This window comes from Esox lucius, chromosome 25 (genome assembly GCF_011004845.1).
Source record: "Esox lucius isolate fEsoLuc1 chromosome 25, fEsoLuc1.pri, whole genome shotgun sequence".
NCBI classification, from domain to species: Eukaryota; Metazoa; Chordata; class Actinopteri; order Esociformes; family Esocidae; genus Esox; species Esox lucius.
This window is the reverse complement of record NC_047593.1, coordinates 20,986,624-21,013,483: the sequence shown is the minus strand read 5'-3', so window position 1 is coordinate 21,013,483 and position 26,860 is coordinate 20,986,624. Positions and strand designations below refer to the sequence as shown.

At 42.6% G+C, this 26,860-nt stretch overlaps 2 protein-coding genes and 1 long non-coding RNA gene across 7 annotated transcripts in view; all 3 read right to left on the bottom strand.

The window, feature by feature from the left end:
* The window catches only part of LOC105008934 (mucin-1), a 101,493-nt gene extending 79,442 nt beyond the window's left edge, over window positions 1–22,051 (bottom strand). For all 3 annotated transcript variants that reach the window (XM_034290996.1, XM_034290998.1, XM_034290997.1), the window contains exons 1-4: window positions 21,805–22,051; window positions 19,808–19,869; window positions 18,273–18,406; window positions 17,314–17,618 (exon numbers count right to left, since the gene is read on the bottom strand). In XM_034290996.1, the coding sequence (XP_034146887.1) occupies window positions 17,314–17,618; window positions 18,273–18,384 (417 nt within the window). In that variant the 5' untranslated portion in view covers window positions 18,385–18,406; window positions 19,808–19,869; window positions 21,805–22,051. The remainder of the gene's footprint in view (window positions 1–17,313; window positions 17,619–18,272; window positions 18,407–19,807; window positions 19,870–21,804) is intronic.
* Window positions 5,697–10,652, bottom strand: LOC105008935 (WD repeat-containing protein 19-like). 3 transcript variants are annotated; one of them, XM_034291040.1, is made up of 5 exons: window positions 10,610–10,652; window positions 8,064–8,213; window positions 7,830–7,954; window positions 7,108–7,189; window positions 6,407–7,035 (listed from the first exon to the last, which is right to left on the bottom strand). In XM_034291040.1, the coding sequence occupies exons 3-5, from the start codon at window positions 7,917–7,919 to the stop codon at window positions 6,779–6,781; spliced, it is 429 nt and encodes a 142-aa protein (XP_034146931.1). In that variant the 5' UTR covers window positions 7,920–7,954; window positions 8,064–8,213; window positions 10,610–10,652; the 3' UTR covers window positions 6,407–6,778. The 3 variants fall into 3 exon arrangements, 2 of the variants coding, with proteins under 2 accessions (XP_034146931.1, XP_034146932.1); XM_034291041.1 differs by having other exon boundaries at window positions 6,407–7,008; XR_004575474.1 differs by lacking the exons at window positions 6,407–7,035; window positions 10,610–10,652 and adding an exon at window positions 5,697–6,069 and having other exon boundaries at window positions 7,830–7,920.
* Window positions 22,052–22,269: 218 nt separating the features above from the next.
* On the bottom strand, window positions 22,270–26,860 carry LOC117594100. Its single transcript, XR_004575475.1, has 3 exons — window positions 26,776–26,860; window positions 23,680–23,736; window positions 22,270–22,511 (listed from the first exon to the last, which is right to left on the bottom strand). It is a non-coding gene; the product is annotated as an uncharacterized LOC117594100 (long non-coding RNA).

The following is a 26,860-nucleotide window of genomic DNA, read 5'->3' as shown; positions in this document are numbered from 1 at the left end:
GTGGATTTGGAGAAGGAATTCGACTGTGTCCCTCGCGGCATCTTGTGGAGGGTGCTTGGGGAATATGGGATCCTGGGTCCTTTGCTAAGGGCTGTCAGGTCCCTGTACAACCGAAGCAGGAGCTTGGTCCGCATTGCCGGCAGTAAGTCAGACTTGTTCCCAGTGCATGTTGGACTCCGGCAGGGCTGCCCTTTGTCACCGGTTCTGTTCGTAATTTTTATGGACAGAATTTCTAGGCGCAGCCAGGGGCCGGAGGGTGTCAGGTTTGGGGACCACACAATTTCGTCTCTGCTCTTTGCAGATGATTGTCGTGTTGGCCCCTTCTAACCAGGACCTTCAGCATGCGCTGGGACGGTTTGCAGCCGAGTGTGAAGCGGTGGGGATGAAAATCAGTACCTCCAAATCCGAGGCCATGGTCCTCAGTCGGAAAAGGGTGGCTTGCCCACTTCAGGTTGGTGGAGAGTGCCTGCCTCAAGTGGAGGAGTTTAAGTATCTAGGGGTCTTGTTCACGAGTGAGGGAAGGATGGAACGGGAGATTGACAGACGGATCGGTGCAGCTTCTGCAGTAATGCAGTCGATGTATCGGTCTGTCGTGGTGAAGAAAGAGCTGAGCCGCAAGGCGAAGCTCTCGATTTACCAGTCAATCTACGTTCCTACTCTCACCTATGATCATGAGCTTTGGGTCATGACCGAAAGGACAAGATCCCGGATACAGGCGGCCGAAATGAGCTTTCTCCGCAGGGTGGCCGGGCGATCCCTTAGAGATAGGGTGAGAAGCTCGGTCACCCGGGAGGAGCTCAGAGTAGAGCCACTGCTCCTCCACATCGAGAGGGGTCAGCTGAGGTGGCTTGGGCATCTTTTTCGGATGCCTCCGGAACGCCTTCCTGGGAAGGTGTTCCGGTCCCGTCCCACCGGGAGGAGACCCCGGGGAAGACCTAGGACACGCTGGAGGGACTATGTCTCCCGGCTGGCCTGGGAACGCCTCGGTGTCCCCCCGGAAGAGCTAGAGGAAGTGTCTGGGGAGAGGGAAGTCTGGGCATCCCTGCTTAGACTGCTGCCCCCGCGACCCGGCCCCGGATAAGCGGAAGAAGATGGTATGGTATGGTATGGCATCAGATGACATTGAGTCAGGACTGTTCCTCTCTCATGGGTTTTGCTCCTTTCATATTTCTTTGGATGCTGACAAACTGTCCAGCTGCTGCCGTGGAAAGGTTTACCATAACAAGATGCTCCCATTACCATACTTCAAAATAAAGAGGGTTTTAACCCAAATGTGTAGTTTTGGTCTCTTTGTCATAGTGTATCCTAACAGCCTTCTTACAAACGGACAGTTGATTTAGAAACCCTGCAAACAGTTTGGTGTTGTTTCATGCCATCCTGTGCAGTTGAAATCATGAGGTCATCGTTGAAACAAAGTGCCCATCGCCTGACGTCTCAGTCACACCATCTGAGCTGCGTTAATGTCGGCCACTAAAACACTCTGGGCTGGGTTGAATTGCCAGACCCATGGGCCCCAAACCTCCTGGACCTTCCCAACTTGATTAAATTGACAGACCCACAGGCCCCCAAATCTCCTGGACTCCCCACCTTGATTGAATTGACAGACCCACGGGCCCCCAAAACTCCTGGAGCTGTAGGGTTGTATGTTACAGCGCTGAAGCAATAGAAATAATAATGTAAATAAAGTGAAATAAAATAAATATGAAACACCCATTACTAATAAAGATAGCAAGCTGAATAACGATAAACATGGTGGCTAGTGAGGCATTTGCGTTGGTTAAGGATCAGATGAGACAGTAATTTACATTGTGGAGGGGAGAGACATGGGAAATGGAAACAGTACCAGCGTTCAGGGCCCTGGAGGGCCTTTTACTAACAAACATTGCAGAAAACCCTAAACATTGGGAAGGTGTAGAAGAGGCGGCATCATCTAGCAGCCTCGCTGGGGCAGTTCTAGCCATGAGGCGTTACACTTGTCCCTTCTGCTTTACCCTCGTCCCATCTGCTTTACCCTCTTCCCTTCTGGGTTATTCTGCTCCCTTCTGCTTTGCCCTCGTCCCTTCTGCTTTACCCTCGTCCCTTCTGCTTTACCCTCGTCCCTTCTGCGTTACCCTCGTCCCTTCTGCGTTACCCTCGTCCCTTCTGCGTTACCCTCGTCCCTTCTGCTTTACCTTCATTCCTTCTATCCTCCCCCTGCCAGGTAATGATTAGAGGCAGGTGTGCCTCGTCGTTCTACAGCCCCTGGCCAGGTGGTTCTGACGGGACATTGGATAGAAATTGATGCAGGAAAGAGTGTGTTTGGCTCCATATCAGTTAGGGGAGTAAGGATGATTAAATTAAATACAGTATTTACATGCGTATCAGACAGGGGAATGTTAAAATCGAGTGTTTATAGATGATTGTTTGGTGTATGGTCAGCTCCGGTCTGTGTCAGTAAAGCATCTTATACTCTGAAAGCTTACAAACTTCAAAATTGACCTTTGACCTTCAACAGACAACCCTGTCCTGCCGATTTCCCAGTCTGCCACAGATATCCATGACCTGCCGGTCTCCCAGTCTGCCACAGATATCCATGACCTGCTGGTCTCCCAGTCTGCCACAGATATCCATGACCTGCTGGTCTCCCAGTCTGCCACAGATATCCATGACCTGCCGGTCTCCCAGTCTGCCACAGATATCCATGACCTGCCGGTCTCCCAGTCTGCCACAGATATCCATGACCTGCCGGTCTCCCAGTCTGCCACAGATATCCATGACCTGCCGGTCTCCCAGTCTGCCACAGATATCCATGACCTGCCGGTCTCCCGGTCTGCCACAGATATCATGACCTGCCGGTCTCCCGGTCTGCCACAGATATCATGACCTGCTGGTCTCCCAGTCTGCCACAGATATCCATGACCTGCCAGGCTCCTAGCTGATAACTCTGTGACGGTTGCTCCCGATATGTTAGAGACCAGCAGTCAAGGTGTAACCAGCCACACCAAAGTACATCATTACAGAGGTTGCCCACGACGACAGATGACTCAAAACCCAGCTAAACCTGTTCTGCTGTTGGTTAGAAAAAAGAACCTCAGTCTTTAGTGACAGAAACGTCATTACTGGACAATGCCCACTTTTGATGGGAAGTGGCCCACCTTGTTCTGTAGTTGGTTCCATTAATCTCACCTGAAGAGCAATTATGACAAGTAGAATCTGTTTGGCATGGTTGCCACTAGAAACAGCTATCCAAAAATAAATGTCTAAGTGTAACTGTACTTGTTGAATATAGGTGATGGGGAAAACTACCTGTGACGTGATATAAAATGTGGTCAGATTCACTTTTATTCACTATGGACATTAACACATCCTCAGGGCTTTGTGGAATGGTGATGGTAAAGGTAATGAGAACGAGAAACCCCAGAATATTACACCACAGAGCATGAGCATCAATGTGTATTTTGTATTGGCTCACTTCACTCTCTTACATATAATTCCCTGGAGCCATGTTGGTAAATATGCATTGGGCAAGACTTGTGAATGTGACAGTAAGCAACCAATGTCCCTATTAAAGAAGCCCAACCACATGCTCAAACCCACACAGAAACAGCCAAAGCCTGATTCTGTGCCAAACCTACAACTGACAAAGGAAAACATTGTGCCAACCACACCACCTCCAGAAGACACAGAACAAGCATCAGGTATCATGAAACCCAGGATGTGTTTACTCAGAATAGTGTTGACTTTCCTTTAACACACGTGTATCCTGTTTAGCCAGCGAACAGCAGAACCCCTCCAACTAGAGAACTTCACAAATACATCTGAAATGCAATCATCCAAATCTCAGGGAATTAATTTATTAAATGAGATGCTGTCCAATAGATTATAGTAGTTGATATATGATATAGGTGTAATTTATATAATGGTTGTGTTGTTTGTAAATTTGAATTGAAAGTTCTGCAGTGCATTTTTCTACATAGTACATTTCAGATTGGAGCTGTGCAAATGTGTGTGTGACTTAAGAATGTGGCATAATAACCATTGGCTGTTTCCTGTGGTCAGGTGGTTAGACTTGTGTTATTTAATTTTATTGTCTGCCACGCAGTCAGTGTCACTGCGGACAAATGTTGTAAATGCTGTGACCTTGTTGGTGTTTCCAGTGACTGGCTGTACAGCACCACAATCTGGCCAATCAGTGCAATTTCTGAAATGCAGGATGTTAATCGTGAGACATCATTTGCTGGATGCAGAGAGATCATTTTCCTTCTAAATCTATTGTGAGGGACTAATGTTTACAATAATGTGCCAAAACATGATGACCACTCACAGGTGAAGTGAATAACATTGATCATCTCCTAACAAGGGCACATGTCAAGGTCTGGGTGGATTAGATAATAAGTGAACAATCAGTTCTTGTAGTCAATGTGTTGGATACAGGAGAAATGGGCAGAAGTGACTTTGACAAGGGTCAAATAGTCATGGCCTGACGACTGGGTCAGAGCATCTCTGAAACAAGGCTTGGTGGATGCCCAAGGCTCCTCGATGTGTGAGGGCAATGAAAGCTATCCCGTCTGGTCTGAATTGACAGAATGTGTCCTGTGGGGCCCACAAAAAGTGGCTTTTATTCACACACAATATATGTACTTCTAGTGTGACCTGGGACCAGTTATTAGATTTGATTACCACTATGTGGAAGGGCTAATACCTTTTCTCTTCTGGACTGAGTTTCTTTGTTCTTGTTTAGGAGGAGCGGTGAATTTGTGGATTTATTTTTTATTTGGTCATTGGCTGCAAAGAACTGAAATTACTGACAGCCAAAGGAATAGTGGATTTTAGGAATGACCAGACAAGAACTACCAAAGGGCAAGTTATATGCAGTAGTATTGTTATATAATTGTGTTTAATTGCAAATAAACACTTTCCAGACAAATGGTTTTGAACATTTTTGTTAGGTGACCTAAAACTTTGGTTCAGTATTGTATGTTACCACAGTAGTTGATTAGCAAGATAATACTTTCTTTAGGTGAATACAGTGGGTGAAGAATGCCTCATAAGAAGCCTGTATTTAACTTTACACTGAAAGTGAGTGATCTGGGTATGGAATGAGTGAGAAGGGCAACCAAAAAACAAGGAACAAGGATTTGGTTTTCCAGGATGACCTTTTCTTAGGGTTTGTTTTTCATTTAGCATTTTCCAAAAGTTGAAGGTATTGAGTAGGACATGTTTGACCCCCCCCATCATTATTATGTTTGTGAATGACTGGAATTGAAGGATGAAAATAAACTTGATTTGATAAGTAAGACAAGGTGCTTGGTTTAGTAGGTGGAGCATGTGCTTGGTTTAGTGGGTGGAGTACTATTCTTGGTATAGTGGGTGGAGTACAGTGCTTGGTATAGTAGGTGAAGCACGGTGATTGGTTTATTGGGTGGAGTATGGTGCTTGGTATAGTGGGTGGAACATGGTGCTTGGTATAGTGCGTGGAGCACAGTGCTTGGTATAGTGGGTGGGGTATGGTGCTTGGTTTAGTGGGTGGAGCACAGTGCTTGGTATAGTGGGTGGGGTATGGTGCTTGGTTTAGTGGGTGGAGCACCTAATCTAAACCTGGGAGACCAAGTGACCGGACCTAATCTGATCCTGGGAGACCCTAGACTGTATTAACTACATCTCTGACAAAACTAGCTAAATAGACCAGATGTTCATTTACATGTGTTTTCCTTTCTTACATTGATAATATTAAGGCACTTTATATTATTATTATTTAATCCAATAAATGTGTTTATTGTCATCATTGGTTGCAAAGTTGAGGAGAGGCAATAAATAACACCAGTAATGTGATGTGTTGAACATGGTGATATTTTAAACATTGTCGATATGAAGGAACAGAAAACAAGAGTCACTGCTGATATGTACAGTACATCAGCAAATATAGGTAAAACAGTTTCATGGTAATGTCGACAGTTTTCAGTCGTCCCTCCATGTTGACCCATTTAAACAACAGTAAACAGAAAGACGAGGACAGTCCCAGGTTGCCAGGTTACACTGTCCCTTATTTGGTGCTGTAGTTCCCCTCGGCACCACCAGGGCACAGCAGCTCTGAGGAGCAGAGAACATCACAGTCTGCCATCTAAACCGTTACTACAGTTCAACACAGCTTTATGCCGTCTGGCTGTTTATATCATGTAGGTCTGTTTGTCGTATGTATGCATGTAAACTATCTTTGTGTGTGTGTGTGTGTGTGTGTGTGTATTACTATTTTGAACCAGAATGATCAAATATAGAGAAAACACACAAATTTGTACAGCTACCCTCATGGGGACCAGGAAATAGAAATTGCATGCTCCCTTGCCCTAAACCTAACCTCAATAAAGTAACATTTAAGCCTACATTTTACCTAGATGTAATGCCTAATCTTAACCCTAAACTTAAGATTAACACACACACACACACACGCATGTACACACACACAATTATACTTGTGTGGACCTTTTAGGGACTCAATTAAAATTATATTTTCCCAGTAATCTAACTGTAACCCCAAAACGTAATCCTAACCCCAACCTTTACCCCAAGTTTAAGAGTGCCTTCTTAAACTTGGGGTACACACACATGTATGTGTGTGTGTGTACATGTGTGTATATGTGTAAACACACCTTCAATGCTCCAAACCTACATTCCAGTTCAGTGACCAAACCCAAAGTGTTTACACATACTTTGACAATGTAATTAATATCATTTGAAAGGTCATCGAACAACAATTAATTAATTGAGAGAGAGGTGTTTCTGTGGGGAAGTTCACACTGGATCAAACACAAACATTTCTGGGTTCGGGTGTGGCCTCGGGGGCAGGGTTAGGTCTGGGGGGCAGGGTTAGGTCTCGGTTCCCTGTATCTGGTGAACATGTTTCATACCGGACCATAGCCTCTATCTTTTTCCGGTATTTGGGATCGATCTTGTTGCGGTACTCTGGTCTCATAAGCATGGCGGCGAAGCTGAATGACGAGTTCTTCAAACCAGCACGATGGCACTCAATTACTGCAGATGTTTGGATGGGCACGATGTCTACACACACAAACACACGGGTTGTGGGAGACATAAATGACTAGTTTGCGTGGGAGTGCGTGTGTTACTTACGTGAGGGGAATTTGCTGATGTTGTTGGAAACTCTGATGAGCATGCGAGCGCCTTTCAAGTGATCACCTCTCTTAACGTGGATCTGAAACCAAGACATCTGGGTCTGTAGGTAGTAATCCCTTGTCGACTCAAACCTGGATGTCATTACACTTGGGGAGGGTTTAGTCACTGAGGTTGGGTAGGTGTGTGGGGCTATGTCATTGCACTGGGCTAGGGGCTTGGATTTAATCATTGCACTTAGTTAGGGTTTGATCACTGAGCTTAGAAAGGGTTAGGTAGGGGTGTAGGGTTCACTGATTCTTCCACAGTTCAATGACTAAACCTCAAGTCCCTTCCCAACCTGAGTGACTAAACCCCACAGATCTACCCAACCTCAGTGACTAAACCCTGCAGATCTACCCAACCTCAGTAACTAAACCTGACACCCGACACACCAACCTCAGTAACTAAACCCCACAGATCTACCCAACCTCAGTAACTAAACCTGACACTTGACACACCAACCTCAGTGACTAAACCCCACAGATCTATGCAACTTCAGTAACTAAACCCTTTCCTAGTGTAATGACTCAATCAATCAAATGTATTTATAAAGCCCTTTTTACATCAGCAGTTGTCACAAAGTGCTTTTACAAAACACCCAGCCGTAAACCCCAAGGAGCAAACAACAGTAGTGTTGAATTTCACCCACACCTTTACCAAGTTTAACATCGTAGTCCTACCTTGACTAGGATATAGGAGTGTAGGATCATGAGGTTGGTGTTCATCTCAGCAGGGATCCTGATCTTCTGGGTCTGCAGCTCTGTATACATACTGAACAGCACATCATGGGCATTACGGTAGTTACCTAGAAAACACACTGCAGTTATGAGGACACAAATGTATTCCAATTCAACATTCACAACATAAAAATTATTTGAGAGGGTGGATATCTCATTCTGTGTGTGCCCTCTGACCTTGATGGCCTGCAGGGACATCACCATGCCAACGTTGCCACTCATCCGGAACACTCTGATGGCCAGGTCCACCTCGATGTGAACCAGACAGGACCGACCCATCTCAGTCCAGCCCTCAACCGTGCCCAGCGCCTTACACAGCTCCCACGCCTCCGGGGACGGGGACACACACGTTAGGGGGTATAACAAATACAGTGGGGAGGACAAGTATTTGATAACCTGCAAAATCGGCAGTGTTTCCCACTTACAAAGCATGTGGAAGTCTGTAATTAGTATCATAGGTACACTTCAACTGTAAGTGATGGAATCTAAAACAAAAATCCAGAAAATCACATTGTATGATTTTTAAGTAATTAATTTGCATTTTATTGCATGACATATGTATTTGACACAACAGAAAAGCAGAACTTAATATTTGGTACAGAAACCTTTGTTTGCAATTACAGAGATCATACGTTTCCTGTAGTTCTTGACCAGGTTTGCACACACTGCAGCAGGGATTTTGGCCCACTCCTCCATACAGACCTTCTCCAGATCCTTCATGACAGATCGTTGTCATGCTGGAAGACCCAGCCACGACCCATCTTCAATGCTCTTACTGAGGGAAGGAGGTTGTTGGCCAAGATCTCGCAATACATGGCACCATCCATCCTCCCCTCGATACGGTGCAGTCGTCCTGTCCCCTTTGCAGAAAAGCATCCCCAAAGAATGATGTTTCCACCTCCATGCTTCACGGTTGGGATGGTTTTCTTGGGGTTGTACTCATCCTTCATCTTCCTTCAAACATCAGACCACATGACCTTCTCCCATTCCTCCTCTGGATCATCTAGATGGTAATTGGCAAACTTCAGACGGGCCTGGACATGCGCAGGCTTGAGCAGGGGGACCTTGCGTGCGCTGCAGAATTTTAATCCATGACGGCGTAGTGTGTTACTAATGGTTTTCTTTCAGACTGTGATCCCAGCTCTCTTCAGGTCATTGACCAGGTCCTGCCATGTAGTTCTGGGCTGATCCCTCACCTTCTTCATGACCACTGATGCCCCACGAGGTGAGATCTTGCATGGAGCCCGAGACTGAGGGAGATTGACCATCATCTTGAACTTCTTCCATTTTCTAATAATTGCGCCAACAGTTGTTGCCTTCTCACCAAGCTGCTTGCCTATTGTCCTGTAGCCCATCCCTGCCTTGTGCAGGTCTACAATTTTATCCCTGATGTTCTTACACAGCTCTCTGGTCTTGGCCATTGTGGAGAGGTGTGGGCAGGTGTCTTTTATACAGGTAATGAGTTCAAACAGGTGCAGTTAATACAGGTAATGAGTGGAGAACAGGAGGGCTTCATAAAGAAAAACGAACAAGTCTGTGAGAGCCAGAATTCTTACTGGTTGGTAGGTGATCAAATACTTATGTCGTGCAATAAAATGCAAATTAATTATTTAAAAATCATACAATGTGATTTTCTGGATTTTAGTTCTAGATTCCGTCTCTCACAGTTGAAGAGTACCTGTGATAATAATGACAGACTTCTACATGCTTTGTAAGTAGGAAAACCTGCAAAATCAGCAGTGGATCAAATACTTGTTCTCCCCACTGTAAAAGGACTCATAACCAACACCCCCCCCCCCCCACCCACCAACACCCCCACACACACACTGTACAGTTGCTCTCAACAGTAGTCACCCCCCTGAACCTTTTCACATTTTATTGTGTTAAAACATGAAATAAAAATGGATTTAATCAGGAGATTTAGCCACTGTTACAATTACAAATATAAAACACAAAATAATGCAAAGCAGCTGTCTTTAGTTGAACAAGTCCACATGTGCAATCAAGATTCCTCACACCTCATGATTTCACGTTGAATACAAAAAAAAACTAAAACAACATCAAGAACACGAAAGAACATTCAAAGCAAATCCAGAACATGGTTACTGAAAGCACCATCAGGGGTAGGATGTAATTACATGTTCAAGGCATTGAAGTTCCATTAATTCCATTATTAAGACATGCAGAGAAAATGGTACAACTGTGAGAAACTGGGCATCTGGGCAGAAAGAGCATCAGCCAGACAGGCCACCAACAGGCTGTAAATCTAGTCTGTCATTTTATGTTTAATGTCCGTTCCAATGTTGTGCTTGTCTGTTTTTTTTTTACACACTAGATTGTTAAATATATGGCCTCATAAATTTCAATGATGGCTTTTATTGTGATAAAGAAAATCTGAGTGCAGCCAGCATAATATTCTGCTGCTAAAATAACACTAATGAAGCCTTGTTTGGCCATCACTAGTTCCCAGCTACAAATAAATATCAGCAGATCAGTGTCTGTCTGTCTGTGTTGAACATGTATGTTAGTATTGACCCAGCAGATCAGTGTCTGTCTGTCAGTGTTGAACATGTATGTTTGTATTGACTCAGTAGATCAGTGTCTGTCTGTCAGTGTTGAACATGTATGTTTGTATTGACTCAGTAGATCAGTGTCTGTCTGTCAGTGTTGAACATGTATGTTTGTATTGACTCAGTAGATCAGTGTCTGTTTGTTTTACTCACCCTGGAAGTGTGAGTTCATTCTTCCTCTGCCCATGCCTGTCAAATATCTTCACAGAGTTGTCAGGTCTTTGGAACAGAAGAAAGTCCATAACAATACAAATGAAAATAAAAAGGACAAGATTTACACTAGAATAGAAGATGGGGTCAGCGTCCCAGAGCAATGCCAAAAGCCTCAACTTCACGAGTACGGGCTGAATATCTATGATATCACAAACCCAAAGTCTAGCTCTGGTCCAGGTTAAATACAGACTGGTATAATATCACAAACCCAAAGTCTAGCTCTGGTCCAGGTTAAATACAGACTGGTATAATATCATGAACCCAAAGTCTAGCTCTGGTCCAGGTTAAATACAGACTGGTATAATAAAATAATTAACCCAAAGTCCAGCGCTGGTCCAGGTTAAATACAGACTGGTATAATAAAATAATGAACCCAAAGTCTAGCTCTGGTCCAGGTTAAATACAGACTGGTATAATAAAATAATGAACCCAAAGTCCAGCTCTGGTCCAGGTTAAATACAGACTGGTATAATAAAATAATGAACCCAAAGTCTAGCTCTGGTCCAGGTTAAATACAGACTGGTATAATAAAATAATGAACCCAAAGTCTAGCTCTGGTCCAGGTTAAATACAGACTGGTATAATAAAATAATGAACCCAAAGTCTAGCTCTGGTCCAGGTTAAATACAGGGGAAAGGAGGGGCAGTGGCTTTGGAAGGCTGGTGATTTCGACCGCGAGAGCCCAGGTGCACCAGCAGGGGGAGCCACAGGAGAGGGAGTCTTGACAAGACTACTCACTCGCTAGGCGAGTTCAGCATTGGGGTATGGAAACACTTATGTTTTTCATTTCTACCTGCCAGTAAATTGCACTTCCCAGGTTCCCCGGTTCAAAATGTGTCTATACCTGAAAGAAGACAACCTGTAGTGTTTTGACCCTCCAGGCCTGGAGTTGAGATGTGTCCTCTAGCTTTATTGTGATCACACAGTGTGAAGGATGATTCAAAAGGCAAAAACATTTCCAAGGATTTAAGAAAAGGGTTTCACCTTGTGATCACTCATAAACTACAATTAGATGCCGCCTCCATGCCAACAATATATTAGTCAGAGTTGCCAACAGAAAGCCTTTGCTGTGACCAAAACACAAATGTAAGTGCATAGAGTTTGCTAAATGTAATTTAAACTATGAACCTTAAAAGGTATTTTCACGCCCCCATAACTGAGCACTTAAACCAAACCGCACTTATTAGCTTTACAGCTTTTATAGCTTCCAATGTTTTTCTTCTATGTCTATTTTCTTATTCTATGTATTATTATGAGGATGGTGTTTTGATGTTTACATTTGAATATATTTTATGCTATTGTATTTTTATATGTCTTTCTTTTTCTTTGTAAAGCACAATGAATGTCTTCTATGTATGAATTTTGCTATATAAATAAACTTGCTTGCTTCAAAGGTATGTCTTTGAATAAAATAATTAATGAGTCAATTTTATTTAGTCATTACTTACTTCAATGTTAAGCTCAAGCCGATAAACAAGTGATACTTGTAGTAGAGTATCAAGTAAGCCAGTATGCCAGTATTGGGGCCAATTTGGACATACTACCTCATCATAAAATAGTGTCCCTGCATTAGATTTTGTCACACATTAACAATCTAGCGTTTGATCTAGCGTACATTACCCCAAAAAGCATACAAGGATGCGTACTTCGAAAATCAACCAGAAATAGTCCCATTATAACAGTTTTATTTTAGGCTTACTATAATGTAGTTACTGAAGGTTGTAGCCAGCAAAGTTTTTGTCAACCCGGAAGAGATTCTAATGCAACATGTTTTCTGACTGTAGAGATTCAAACGCAAAGGTCTATTGTTTGCAAGTCTGTGTCTCTAAAAATGTACAATACATCTAAAATAAGATCCTGAGATTGATAATAGATTTTTTCTGGTGCATGGTCAGTCCATGCATCCAATTGTTGAATCAAAATTATTAAGTACATAACTGTCTCCAATAGAAACACCTAAAGATGAAGGGAACAAGGGACAACTCAAACCTGACAATGTACAGACAAGGAAAGAACCACAGCAACTCCAAACAAATGATCATAAAGACCCACTTGAGGACAGGATATCTTAACAAATGAACAAAATGACCTCAGTCTATACTTTAAGTGTTACATTTAATATATTAGATTTAATAATAATGAGGCTTTAAAAACATTTTAAACATTGACATTATTTTGATATGATATTTAGTGGAATGCCAATAGTAACAAGCTGACAATTACAGGACAGGAAATGTGTTTTAAAAGCTTATAAAAAATTAAGTTACATTTGGATGTTGGCCTTGACTGAAAAAAAAGTCTAATCTTTTTTGCATCAAATAGATAACTAGATAGAAACATGTTGGTTGCATTGTAAAAGGTACATGATGCAAATGAATAAAGTAATTTAACTATTATTTGGCCAATTTGGTTAAGTGGGAATACAGTTACATAAACTATACATAGAATTTGCTTATCTTAATCAAATTATATATAATACGAAGACTATTCCTATTCAAAAACATTGCTAAATGACATCAGAAAAGGTACATCTTAAGGCCATTGATATTAAAGTCATACATATTTAGGCTGTCTCTCTAAATATGTATGAGCTGGGATGAGTCCATTGGTCAGACCCGTGCCACCTCAGCCAGGTTATTTGCTAAGCAGCAGAGGTACCACTAGCTTTGCCAGGCTGTTAGCTAGCCACCAGCTGTCCCAATATCAGTGCCAAAGTGACAGGTAAGACGGCCAGACAGAAGACAGTGGGTCGTTGAGCACTGCTTGTTGCTGCTGAAAAAGTCAAAGAAACAGACAGGCTTTAGTAAATGGCGAGCTTTGCCAAAGCAAATGGCCGTCTGGAACAGTTATTTCCAGCTGCAATGTTACTCGATCAAGTCAAACTCATAATTTGACTATAAAACTACACATTGCTCGCCGAAGTATCAGACTGTCAAAGGAATATGCATTGCAAAGAGCATTTACCCATTGCCAGGTTGTCACCAACACATTACGGAGGAGCGCTCTCCGTAACGGTGCACGTACACTGTTCCAGCGCGCTCGCCGCATCGGACGGATACAACATATTTTCTATGAATAGCGTCATGGCATCGTTGACGTTTGCGCAAAGCATCTCGGGAACCCGTTTGAGCTGTTCAGGCGCGTTCAGAAGTTGGGCCACGGTCAATATTATGCAAATTAATCTGGGTAACGCAAGTTTATCCAATGGATGTTGAGTCTTTCATAAACAAGAGACGGTCTTCCTTGTTGGTCCTTTGCTGTACTACACTAGTAAGTTAAATATTTGGTCCATGTGAAACGTTATAGAGGGGGAAAAGTGTAATATTGCTTGGAAGTTGGTGGCAGAGATTGTTGGTGTCTCAGGTGAGTTTAATAAATTAGCACTGTTTTAAATTGTTTTTGTTGTATTTATTTAGCATTGAGTTTGTTTGTTTTAAATGGAAGCAGCACAGAGACATGTTGACTGCTAGCGTAGTGCTCATGATAACGTGTGTTTGAGAAAAATGTTCGAGATTTTGGTTAGTTTCATGTTGAATTAAAAAAAGTTCACCAAGAGATGTCAACACAGCCCTCCCCCGCCGAAAAACAAACACCATAGCAGATATGCCAATAAGCAGCTATCTGGGGCAAGGCGGCGCATTTGCAGATGAATTAATGCCGGGCGGCCCTTATCCATAATATGTTTAGCATTTTCTCGTGCCTTCACTTATTTCACTGTTCGCTGGGCGCTTGTGGGGGTGTTTGTTTGTTTGTTCCGAAAAAAATTTTGGTTTTCTGAACAAAGAAGGAAGTTACTTTAATTAGCTCATGTAGGTAGCAGTATTATGATGTCATTCCACTTTTTTGAGCACAGGTAAGGTTAAGGGATAATGAGGTTAATGACAATTAACAAAATGAACAATGATTCAAATTCAAAATAGACCAGGAAATTAGCTACAGAGCACTAGTACAGTAGCTAGTGTAGTGTTTGTGTTTGTGACAACTTATTATATTAACTAGCTATTAAATATACCAAATAAAAGGCTTGTTGCGTTTGCACTGCTGCTTTACTTTAGTAGAGGATTGTGCCAGCAGCACCGTTCCTGTTGGTTTCACCATATTCTCCAGTCCCGAGCAGTCCACAGGTAGTGCAATAGGCTTGGACAGGAGCTCCGCCTTGACGATGCCAGTTCCCAGGCTTATTTTCAGCTTACCAAGGAGGTTGACTAAGTACTGGCTATGGTCGGACCCTGGATTGTGAGGCAGGACACCCTGTTTCATCGGGCTATTGGTCCAACCAAACATCTCGCCACTTGTTCTGGAAATCCGGACACCGCAATTATACATTTTTCATCCGTGTTGGTTGTAGAATAGCAATATCGTAGGCTATGGTAGTTTTCACAGCAATACAATGGAAAAGAGGAACAGACACACCTTTTCTGATTGGTTATCTCCCAACACCAGCTAGTGACATTTCTCTCAAATTTGCGTATTATAGAGGGGAGCTCTATTTTCCTGTGCCTCTCACGCCAGCTCCACATTGTCACATGACTCCATTGACAATTCATTGGAGGCAACATTTTGGTAGCCGAATTTCATCTTTAAAACGCGTATTACTGGGTGTCCATCTGTCCGTCTTGCTCATCGCTAGACGCTTGTGGGTGTTTACACTATTTGTAGGGTTTAGCCATGCCGGGAGTTCACCGGAGTTCACAATTACTACTTCCTGTAGCTAGCTAGCTAGTACCGATACATAGTAGTAGTATGATGTCAATCCACACAGGTAGGATAGCCGATAATTGGATTAATGAAAATCGAAATTGCTCTATAGGAGATATAGCAACTGCTAGTATTCCTGACCAATAATACGAATGATACATTTTTTGTCCATGTTGCTATAGGAAAGATTGTACGGTAGGAACTTTTGTAAAGGGAACCAGTGGAAAATGTACCAGACATGCCTTTTCTGATTGGCTGTTGCCCACCGCCGGCAAGCAAAATTAATCTCACATTTGCATAATATAGCTTGTGGCTCTATTTTTCAGCGCCTCCAACGCTTGCTTTGCACTGCTTGGTATCCCAAACTGCCCTGCGCACACAATCATGTGACTCAATTTAAAATGAATTGGAGGCCTAGCCACGTTGCCTGTTGGACAACCACCGTTAGGACGGTAATGTCAACCGTTTTGCTGTACACTCAAGGCATATGAAACCAGATTAAAAGATGAATATGAAGCCGATGCGACACATTAGCCCGCCGCACAAATCCACCATTATCTGGCTAACCCACCCGTCCAAATTGTATTAGTGAATACTTACAGACAATGGTGCTGTTTGGTAAAATGTCCAGCGCGATGGAACTGGAAGCTGCCTGGACATCTGCTATGCTGGGTGCCGAAGACGTGTTGGTGAAGACCAGAACCACTCTGGTCACTACAGAACCGCTCCTAAAAACACAGAAATGGCAACTTTTAGAAATGTTTTTTTAAAGGGGATGTTCCTCATTTGCTCCCACCTCGTGCACATTTACAGTAACAACACGTTTAATCCCAACAAAGATACTTATATATTTAGTGAAACAGTTTGCAAGAAGTGTTTTTTTATACACCCAAAATAATAAGTGAGTGAAAGTGAAACAGCACTATTCCACTATTTCTGTAGATATTAAGGACACTTTCATATGTTACCATTATGTAACTCCTATATAATTACCTGTTGTTTAACCAGGCAAGTCAACTGAGAACCATTTCTAATTTTAGATGACGACTTTGGTTTTAATTGCAAGAAGATAGTGTATATATAACGTATAACGTTTAGCAATAAGGCTCTACCCAGGAGAAAGACAGACATTTATAATAATTAACTTCATTAAGTAAAATAAAAAGGTTAATGCCAGCCAGAGTTCATGAATGCAGGTTCTGAGATGGTGCAGCAGTATAACGTGCTTCTCTGTATTGCTAAAGCACTCCACCACCCTCAAGGTGCATGCCATGACTCTGTATGTGGCTTACGTGTGGCTGGGAACTACAATAAGGCAATGCATATTGGCCAAGCTCCGCCCAGTGTGGAGGGTGGCATCGACAGGAGGGATTTTCTTGGCTCATTGCACCCTCAAGACAGTACTAAGCTCTGTCGAGTCGGCGTGACTTTACATATTCAGAACTGAATGACTTCCTCTGTACATAATGTACCAAAGCAGTGACATGGGGATGCCTATGCGGAAGACATATCTACATCTTCTAGTCTCCTTAGATCATAGGTACTGTAGTTCCTTCCACCAGACAGGGTTGTAGGTACAATTGGATATTGTAAATTTGGGGAGGGGATAAAAAGGGGAATTGTCAGTAAAAATATTAAATAGCAAAGAAATATAAAGTAATTCCTGCACTTACCTGAATGACTCGACAAGGGAACGAAGGAACGATGCAAATGTTTTTGAATAAACCTTGTTCACCTACATTGAAAGATACCAAACAATTACAAAACTTTACCATTATATTACAATTCCAGTCTCACAAAATGTTAAGGACAATTGGGGGGGGGGGGGGGGGGTATATCAGGGTTGGGGACATTTATAATTTATTTCAGACAGTCTGTTCACAAAGATGATAAAACCAAATTCCATTTCTTTCCGAATTGACTGGAATGCTGATCTCATTACTAACCTCTGAAACCACTTTTGTAGCCAGAGTTTTGAACCCTTGAGAATTCTGGTCAGCGAGATCTGATGTGAAGTTCTGGTTTAGACTGAACTGAAGACTCAGAGATCCTTCGCTGGGAGATGGAGGGTCACTTGGTGCAGGAGCAGTGGTTGAATTGGCATTTGGAGCAGCAGTTGAATTGGCATGTGGAGCAGCAGTTGAACTAACATTTGGAGCAGCAGTTGAACTAACATTTAGAGCAGCATTTGAAGTGGCATGTGGAGCAGCAGTTGAACTGGCATTTGGAGCAGCAGTTGTGTTGTCAGGTGCTGTTGATGGAAAGGTTAATAAATTATATGACAAGATTGTTACATTTTGTAATTTTCTGTTTGTAGCATTGAAACATGTGAAGGGGCTGATATGTTGATGTGTTATTCCATTTCTAGACAGTGGCAGGGACGGACCAGGACTAGACATCATCTCTGGCATTTTTCTAACACACCAGCCAATTGCCAGATGGCCAAATATTATCTAACATAGTATTATTGTCTGGTTTTGAAAGGAATTTTGTATTAGACCTAGTTATCATAGCTTAGTTAAAACAGCTTATTCTGAATCAGACAGAAATACATAATGTATTCTTAGAAATTTGAGACAGGCACATTAAACAATTTTGCTTTCTCTTGTGAAAATGTGAGAAAACAGCGATGTGGTTCAGTAATTGACGAAAGTCAAATTGCTTTAAAAAATATATTTACTCAAATGTAGCTCGTAAAGAATTGTGATCTTATAAAGACTGTAAACAAGGGCGGACATTGACCAACAATCGTTTCTGGTTTTTCTAACACACTGGCCCATTTATTCTCCTTGAGTTCCCATTTTGCATTGAAAAAATAACAATTTAGACATTCCGACAGGGCAAAACAAAAATGACCAGCCTGAAATGCCATATCGCCAATCCATCCTAGATGGTCAATACATACCAACATTGATGCTGCCTGGTACAATAGTCAGATTGGTGGTACTGTTGCTAAAAGCTGCCAGTGCCACGTCTGTGCTGGGAACCAATGTTTGGTTGGCAAAAACCAGAGTCATTTCAGTCACTACAGATCCACTCCTAGACAGGTGAAAAGAAAATTGAAAACCTTCTGAGATCCTTATCAATACATTTGACTTTACAATGTGAAATAGACAATACACAACCATATAAACAGAAGTGGAACATTGCTATAATTTAGTCACTGAATGATCATTAAATATACTATATGGCCAAAGTATGTGGACACCCGACCATCACACCTATATGAGTTTGTTGGACATTCGATTCCAAAAACCATGGGCACTTTCCATAAGATTTTCGAGTATCTCTGTGGGAATTTGTGCCCATTCAGGCAAAAGAGCATTTGTGAGGTCAGGCACTGATGTTGGATGAGAAGGCCTGGCTTGCAATTGCTGTTCCAATTTATCCCAAAGGTGTTCAGTGGGGTTAAGGTCAGGGCTCTGTGCAGGCCACTCAAGTTTCTCCACACAAACCTTGTCGAACCATGTCTTTACGTCATGCTGCAACTGGAAAGGGCCTTCCCCAAACTGTTGCCACAAAGTTGGAAGCACCCAACTGTTATCTGTTAACGTTGTATCCTATCGCATTAAGATGACCCTTCACTGGAACTAAGGGGACTAACCCAAACCCTGAAACACAGCCCCAGACCATTACACCTCCTCCACATCACTTTACAGTAGGCACTATGCATTCCGGTAGGTAGCGTTTTCCTGGCATCCGCCACACCCAGATTTGTCCATGAAACTGCCAGTTAATGAAAAGCATGATTCATTACTCCAGAGAACACGTTTCCACTTGTCCAGAGTCCAGTGGCGTCTTGCTTTGAACCACTCCAGCCAACGCATGGTATTGCACTTGTTGATGCGAGGCTTGCGTAAAGCTGCTCAACCATGGAAACCCATTGTGCGATGCTCCCCGACGCACAGTTCTTGTGCTGATGTTGCTGAAACACCTAAACTCGTGGCTGAAACACCTGAACTCAATAATAAGTAGGTGTGTCCACATTCTTTTGACCATACAGTGTATGTACAGAATAAAAAAATTCAGCCTCCCAGGTGGCGCAGAAGTCTAATGCTGAAGCCGTCCTCCACAGTCAAAGGTTACATGTGTCTGGGATGAGGCCATCCATAATGAAAAAGCTTTTCCCAGGGTCTGGGTAGTGTCAGCACAGATTGTCTTGACTCATTGTGCTCTAGCGACCCCCTCAGACAGGTCATCTACCTACCAGCTAACTTGGATTGTCTGTCAAATGAGTGTGACGTCAAACACTGATCTGCCTGACTGATGTGTAATAGGGTAAGGCAGAATGGTTTGACCGATGCCTAAGAGGCAGGCATCCCAGAATCCTTTGCTCTCCTGAACCTTTGGGAGTTGCTTTGATGATACTGAGTGTTAGATACAACTGGATATCAAAATATTGAGGAGGGGAGTATGACATTTAAATAATTAATACATTACCTGAATGACTTGACAAGAGAACGAAGGAATGATGCAAATTTCCTTCTGTAAACGTTGTTCACCTGAATTGGATTGAAAGATTACTATACAATGAGCAAAGTTGACCATATGTCACATAAAACGCTTAATGACGAAAGAGTTTCACTTGTCATTCTCAGCAGATACCCTAGCAGACATTCTAGCAGGACTGCTTGGGTGGTGAGTCCAATCTATTCATGCAAATATCAGGCTTACACAATGTCAACAGTACTGGGTATTTGTCAAAGTGCAGTCGCCTGACTGAATAAAAGTTTGGAGTTCCTGAATCTGACATCAAGATGCCACTCATATCAGTCTCTCTGGGGTGATTTATATCAGGATTTGGGACTATTCCATGTCAATTCAAGCAGGCAATTCAAAAAGTTACTGTAAGATGTTTCTACTAATTGTTTTACAGTTTCCTCATTGATTGACAATACAGTGGGGTTAACAAGTATTTGATACACTGCCGATTTTGCAGGTTTTCCCACTTACAAAGCATGTAGAGGTCTGTCATTTTATCATAAGTACACTGCAACTGTGAGTGATTAAGATCTTTCAGGTTTCGGGGCTGTCGCTGGGCAATAGGGACTTTCAGCTCCCTCCAAAGATTTTCTATTGGGTTCAGGTCTGGAGACTGGCTAGGCCACTCCAGGACCTTGAGACACTTTTTACGGAGCCACTCCTTAGTTGCCCTGGCTGTGTGTTTCGGGTCGTTGTCATGCTGGAAGACCCAGCCACGACCCATCTTCAATGATCTTACTGAGGGAAGGAGGTTGTTGGCCAAGATCTCGCGATACATGGCCCCATCCATCCTCCCCTCAATACGGTGCAGTCGTCCTGTCCCCTTTGCAGAAAAGCAAGAATGATGTTTCCACCTCCATGCTTCACGGTTGGGATGGTGTTCTTGGGGTTGTACTCATCCTTCTTCTTCCTCCAAATACGGCGAGTGGAGTTTAGACCAAAAATGCTACATTTTTGTCTCATCTGACCACATAACCTTCTCCCATTCCTCCTCTGGATCATCCAGATGGTCATTGGCAAACTTCAGAAGGGCCTGGACATGCGCTGGCTTGAGCAGGGGGACCTTGCGTGTGCTGCAGGATTTTAATCCATAATGGCGTAGTGTGTTACTAATGGTTTTCTTTGAGACTGTGGTCCCAGCTCTCTTCAAGTCATTGACCAGGTCCTGCCATGTAGTTCTGGGCTGATCCCTCACCTTCCTCATGATCATTGATGCCCCACAAGGTGAGATCTTGCATGGAGCCCCAGACCGAGGGATATTGACCGTTATCTTGAGCTTCTTCCATTTTCTAATAATTGCGCCAACAGTTGTTGCCTTCTCACCAAGCTGCTTGCCTATTGTCCTGTAGCCCATCCCAGCCTTGTGCAGGTCTACAATTTTATCCCTGATGTCTTTACACAGCTCTCTGGTCTTGGCCATTGTGGAGAGGTTGGAGTCTGTTTCATTGAGTGTGTGGACACGTGTCTTTCATACAGGTAATGAGTTCAAACAGGTGCAGTTAATACAGGTAATGAGTGGAGAACAGGAGGGCTTCTTGAAAGAAAAACTAACAGGTCTGTGAGAGCCAGAATTCTTACTGGTTGGTAGGTGATCAAATAATTATGTCATGCAATAAAATGCAAATTAATTATTTAAAAATCATACAATGTGATTTTCAGGATTTTAGTTTTAGATTCCGTCTCTCACATTTGAAGTGTACCTATGATAACAATTACAGACCTCTACATGCTTTGTAAGTAGGAAAACCTGCAAAATCAGCAGTGGATCAAATACTTGTTAACCCCACTGTACAAATAATTGCCATTTCAAGGGTCTTCCTGAATTGACTGGAATAAAAAGTATTGATCCCAACTCAGTTATACGTTGTGTTTACCAACCTCTGAGATTATTGATAAATGATTGATAAATGGGTCCCCTGGTGTCCTTGGCTGTTTTAGGGTGTATGAAAACTAACCTCTGATGTTACTGAGGCAGCCAGTTTCTTGAACCCTAATGATGTCTGGTCAGAGAGATCTGGAGTGAATATCTGGTTGAGACTGAACTGAAGACCCAGGGCTCCTTCCCCAGGAGATGGAGGTTTGACTGTTGGAGCCAGAAGGATGGGGCTGCTGGTCAGTGCTGCGCTTTGGCCTGGTGTGGCGGTCGCTGAGGTGGTCTGTGATGCACTTTGGCCTGGTGTGGTGGTTGGTGAGGTGGTCTGTGATGTGCTTTGGCCTGGTGTGGTGGTTGGTGAGGTGGTCTGTGATGTGCTTTGGCCTGGTGTGGTGGTTGGTGAGGTGGTCTGTGCTGTGCTTTGGCCTGGTGTGGTGGTTGGTGAGGTGGTCTGTGATGTGCTTTGGCCTGGTGTGGTGGTTGGTGAGGTGGTCTGTGATGTGCTTTGGCCTGGTGTGGTGGTTGGTGAGGTGGTCTGTGCTGTGCTTTGGCCTGGTGTGGTGGTTGGTGAGGTGGTCTGTGATGTGCTTTGGCCTGGTGTGGTGGTTGGTGAGGTGGTCTGCGCTGGGCTTTGGCCTGGTGTGGTGGTTGGTGAGGTGGTCTGTGATGTGCTTTGGCCTGGTGTGGTGGTTGGTGAGGTGGTCTGCGCTGGGCTTTGGCCTGGTGTGGTGGTTGGTGAGGTGGTCTGTGATGTGCTTTGGCCTGGTGCGGCAGTTGGGGTTAAAGTTGCTGTGGATGGAAACAGTAGGAAATTAAGTTCCTGGAATCAAATATTTAATCGATAGTTCAACAGATTATGTTAGTACAATTTGATAGGATTGTCACATTTCTATGTGCAGAAGTTTATTTTTATCGGTTGTGATGGTGTAAAATATATAGTTATAGATGTTTTGTTCATGTGAGTGCTGTTATTTTATTTGTGAGTATTAGCAGGGGTGGATTGGGAACAGAAGTTATTTAATATACTGGCCCATTGCCAGATGACCAGTCCTCCCCTTTATGTTGTGGTACTTCAGTTACAGAAGACGGTACACAAAATGTATGTTGTATGTTGATTGGTTGTTTTCCTAATGAAACACAGAGGAGGGCCCAAAATATGCAGCGTCCCAACTTTTTTTGGAAAAGCGGTTCTTGGTATATGTAGAGAAATGTGATAAAAAAACGTCCTGAACTGTGTGTGTGTCTGTGTGTGTGTGTGTGTATAAGGGTGTGTGTTCCCCAATAGTCCTGTTAGAAAATGATTTATGAAATGTTCAGACCAGAATACATTCCAGTCCATTAAAATCTATATCCATCATACATAGATACAGAACCAAGATCCACCTGTCAGTCATCGGTCTAATTTCACCATCCTGATACAGAACCAAGATCCACCTGTCAGTCATCAGTCTAATTTCACCATCCTGATACAGAACCAAGATCCACCGGTCAGTCATCAGTCTAATTTCACCATCCTGATACAGAACCAAGATCCACCTGTCAGTCATCAGTCTAATTTCACCATCCTGATACAGAACCAAGATCCACCTGTCAGTCATCAGTCTTATTTCACCATCCTGATACAGAACCAAGATCCAACTGTCAGTCATCAGTCTTATTTCACCATCCTGATACAGAACCAAGATCCAACTGTCAGTCATTAGTGTGATTTAACCATCCTGATACAGAACCAAGATCCACCTGTCAGTCATTAGTGTGATTTAACCATCCTGATACAGAACCAAGATCCACCTGTCAGTCATCAGTTTTATTTCTCCATCCTGATACAGAACCAAGACTTTCCCAACTACATATTGTGGTAAAAAGTGGTTCTTCAAAATTCATGTGCAAATAGTTAAGCTAGTTCACGTTGACACCAGAGGCGCACACACACACATACACACATAATGTTAATTACCTGCTACCAGGACAAGAATCATTAGATGTTTTATTTCCTCCATGTCTTCGTAAGATCCTGTGGAGATAAACAAATTAAACACATGCACATCTAATCATCAATAAACACTGCACTTTCAAACCTTGTTATGCTTGTTATGTCAGGGTTGTGGGTTTGAATCCTACTGGGGACCAGGAACCAAATGTGTACAGAATATACTTACTCCTCTAAGTAGTTCTGCTAGATGACCAAAATCTAAATTTTAATAATGAGCCAGTTTATAGCAACACATTAAACCTGTTGGTGGTAATGTGTAACACATTATCCAAGATCACAGAACCATGATGTCCAGGAGAGGTTGAATGTAGGGTTGGGGTCCATAATCTCCAGTAATAGTCCAATTATGGTGTTTCACTTACTCTTCAGATTGTGATTTTCCCTGAAATAAAACTGACCCAAACCCTGGAAGAACGATGCTTAGATTGACACAACTGACATTTTTGTTTGCATCTAAATGCCACACCTAACTATGCTGTTGACAGGTTTTAGAGACAGTTACAGAAGTTGACGCTAGACACCAAAAACAAAGAACAGGTAGGACACCTACAGAATTAAAGAACTGTCCAAAACCAAGAATCAAGCCCCTTGTTGTGTTATAATGTGTTATAATCAAACATTGTTTAACAATAGCTAGCCATGTGTGTGTTCAGAGGTGTATGTACAGTATAGAAAAACAGGATTCTGGGTGCCGCTGTATATTATTTAACTACCCAAATTTTTCAGGTCAGGCAGTGTTACTTTACAGGTTTTATCTGCGTTACAATTTCTCATAATTTATTGGCTCAAGTTGTGTGTTCTGTTTTCAAAACTGTAGCCAGTGCAATGGTCTGGGCATAAATCTAATGTCAAACTATGGTGACACAGATGGTTTGGTTCTGTACCCGGTCAGAAGAACTAATAAAGCTGGTCAAGAGAATCAGGTTCACCACTAGGCCACTAGACCACTAGATGGCGATATATGTCAAATCCACATCCGTAGTACTTTAACCATGGAGTCCAGCTGTTTTTGCCGGACCACGTAAGCAGAGCCGGCCTAGAAGAGTGAAGGTCTCTCACTGACTGACTGACTGACTGACTGACTAACTGTGTGGGTGAGTGACTTACTGACTGACTGTGTGGGTGAGTGAGTGACTGACTGACTAACTGTGTGGGTGAGTGACTTACTGACTGACTGTGTGGGTGAGTGAGTGACTGACTGACTGACTGTGTGGGTGAGTGAGTGACTGACTGACTGACTGTGTGGGTGAGTGACTTACTGACTGACTGTGTGGGTGAGTGAGTGACTGACTGTACCTTGTTAAAAAGCATAGAGGTTAGAGAAGCGGACCTGTCAACTATAGGTCCCACATTAGTATATTCTCAGAGTCAAGACAAAGTATGCATTAGGGTTTGTTCCAGATAGACAAAAACCTTGCTGGCTATAACCTTCAGTGTCTAAATTATAGTAAGCCTAAAATAAAACTCTTTACGGTAATATTGCAACTGTTTCTGGTGGATTTTCAAAGTCTGCATCCATGCCTGCTTTTTGGGTCAGGATATACAATAACCTAGATGGCTACAACCTTCAGTAGCTACATTATAGTAAGCCAAAAAACCTCTGGGGCAACCACATGTCTCTCTATCTGTGTGTGTGTGTGCACAAGATTTTCATATTTTGTATTGATTTGGAATCATGCTATTGGATAATAGAGTTTTCATACTGGATTTTGAATTGTTATAATAACACCAGGAATTGATTCCAATCGGTTCTTTCACCTCTCTAACAGCCACTGTTTACCTTGTACAGCAAGGGAATGTGTTAAAAACACAAACAATATTAAACCATCGAGTGGAAGGACCATTAACTTGTTCTTTAATTATAAAATAAATCCCATATAAGAAATGGAAGTCTGAGGAAGTGTCTAAGACTCGGTCACCAAGAAATCTTTCTTTTAGTCTTTGTCACATTAGCTAGACAAGCCATAATGTCTGTTCTCATTGGCTAGAAAAAAACGCATAATGTGCCTTCAGAAAGTATTCAGACTCCTGGATTTAAATTATGATTAAAAAGAAAAAAATATATCTCCAATCTTCACACAAAGCCTCATAATGACAAAGGGGAAATGTGTTTTTAGGAATTTGTGCCAATTTATTGAAAAACTGATATCTCATGTACATAAGGATACATACCATTAATCACTCTAAACTGAGATAAGATGCATTCTGTGATCTATCGTTTTTGAGTCCACAAATAGACACAAACAGCTGTGTTTTTCCCTTAAAACATAAAGAAACTGAAGGAGTGTGAATACTTTCTGAAGCCACTGTCACAGTGTATCGGTCATCAGAGTGAAACAGGTTGTTCAGTACAGATCTAGTGGTCATCAGACTGAAACAGGTTGTTCAGTACAGTTCTAGTGGTCATCAGACTGAAACAGGTTGTTCAGTACAGTTCTAGTGGTCATCAGACTGAAACAGGTTGTTCAGTACATATCTATTGGTCACCAACCCAGAAACAGGTTGTTCAGTACTGATCTAGTGGTCACCAACCCAGAAACAGGTTGTTCAGTACTGATCTAGTGGTCACCAACCCAGAAACAGGTTGTTCAGTACAGATCTAGTGGTCACCAACCCAGAAACAGGTTGTTCAGTACTGATCTAGTGGTCACCAACCCAGAAACAGGTTGTTCAGTACTGATCTAGTGGTCACCAGACAGAAACCTGATGTTATTCACCAATCATTTTTACACATACCACCCAATTGCTTAAAGAAATACCGTTTTGAGATGCCTTTCTGTCCATTGGTCCATTTATGAAGGCAGAAATATTCTGATCTTCCCCACAAATTGGACTTCTGACCAATAATGTCAATAATTGGCTCAAATCTTTTTCAGAGCACATTGAAATGGGCAAAAGCCAATTCTGAATAAAAAATGATTGGGTTTCCTGTATAAACAGTGTTTACTTACAAAACAGTTCTTAGGAACACTGGATATTGTATTTGCAGTTTGCATCCCGATAAAAAAGTAGGCCAGAAACATTTTAATATAAATGAGCCACCAACACCATGAAACTCACCTTAGCAGTTTCTTACTTGGGAATGATTGTTATCCGTAGACGTCTGACAGGAGCTGTGATATGTAGTCCACTCAAATGATCAATG

Bases quoted from the DNA above. Each gene is read 5' to 3' on its own strand.
- LOC105008935 (XM_034291040.1), bottom strand. From the start codon at position 7,919: ATGTATACAGAGCTGCAGACCCAGAAGATCAGGATCCCTGCTGAGATG. The intron at 7,190-7,829 runs GTAGGACTACGA...TCTTGGTTTCAG, and splicing joins ACTCCTATATCCTAGTCAAG to ATCCACGTTAAGAGAGGTGA. The intron at 7,036-7,107 runs GTAAGTAACACA...TTGTGTGTGTAG, and splicing joins CATCAGCAAATTCCCCTCAC to ACATCGTGCCCATCCAAACA.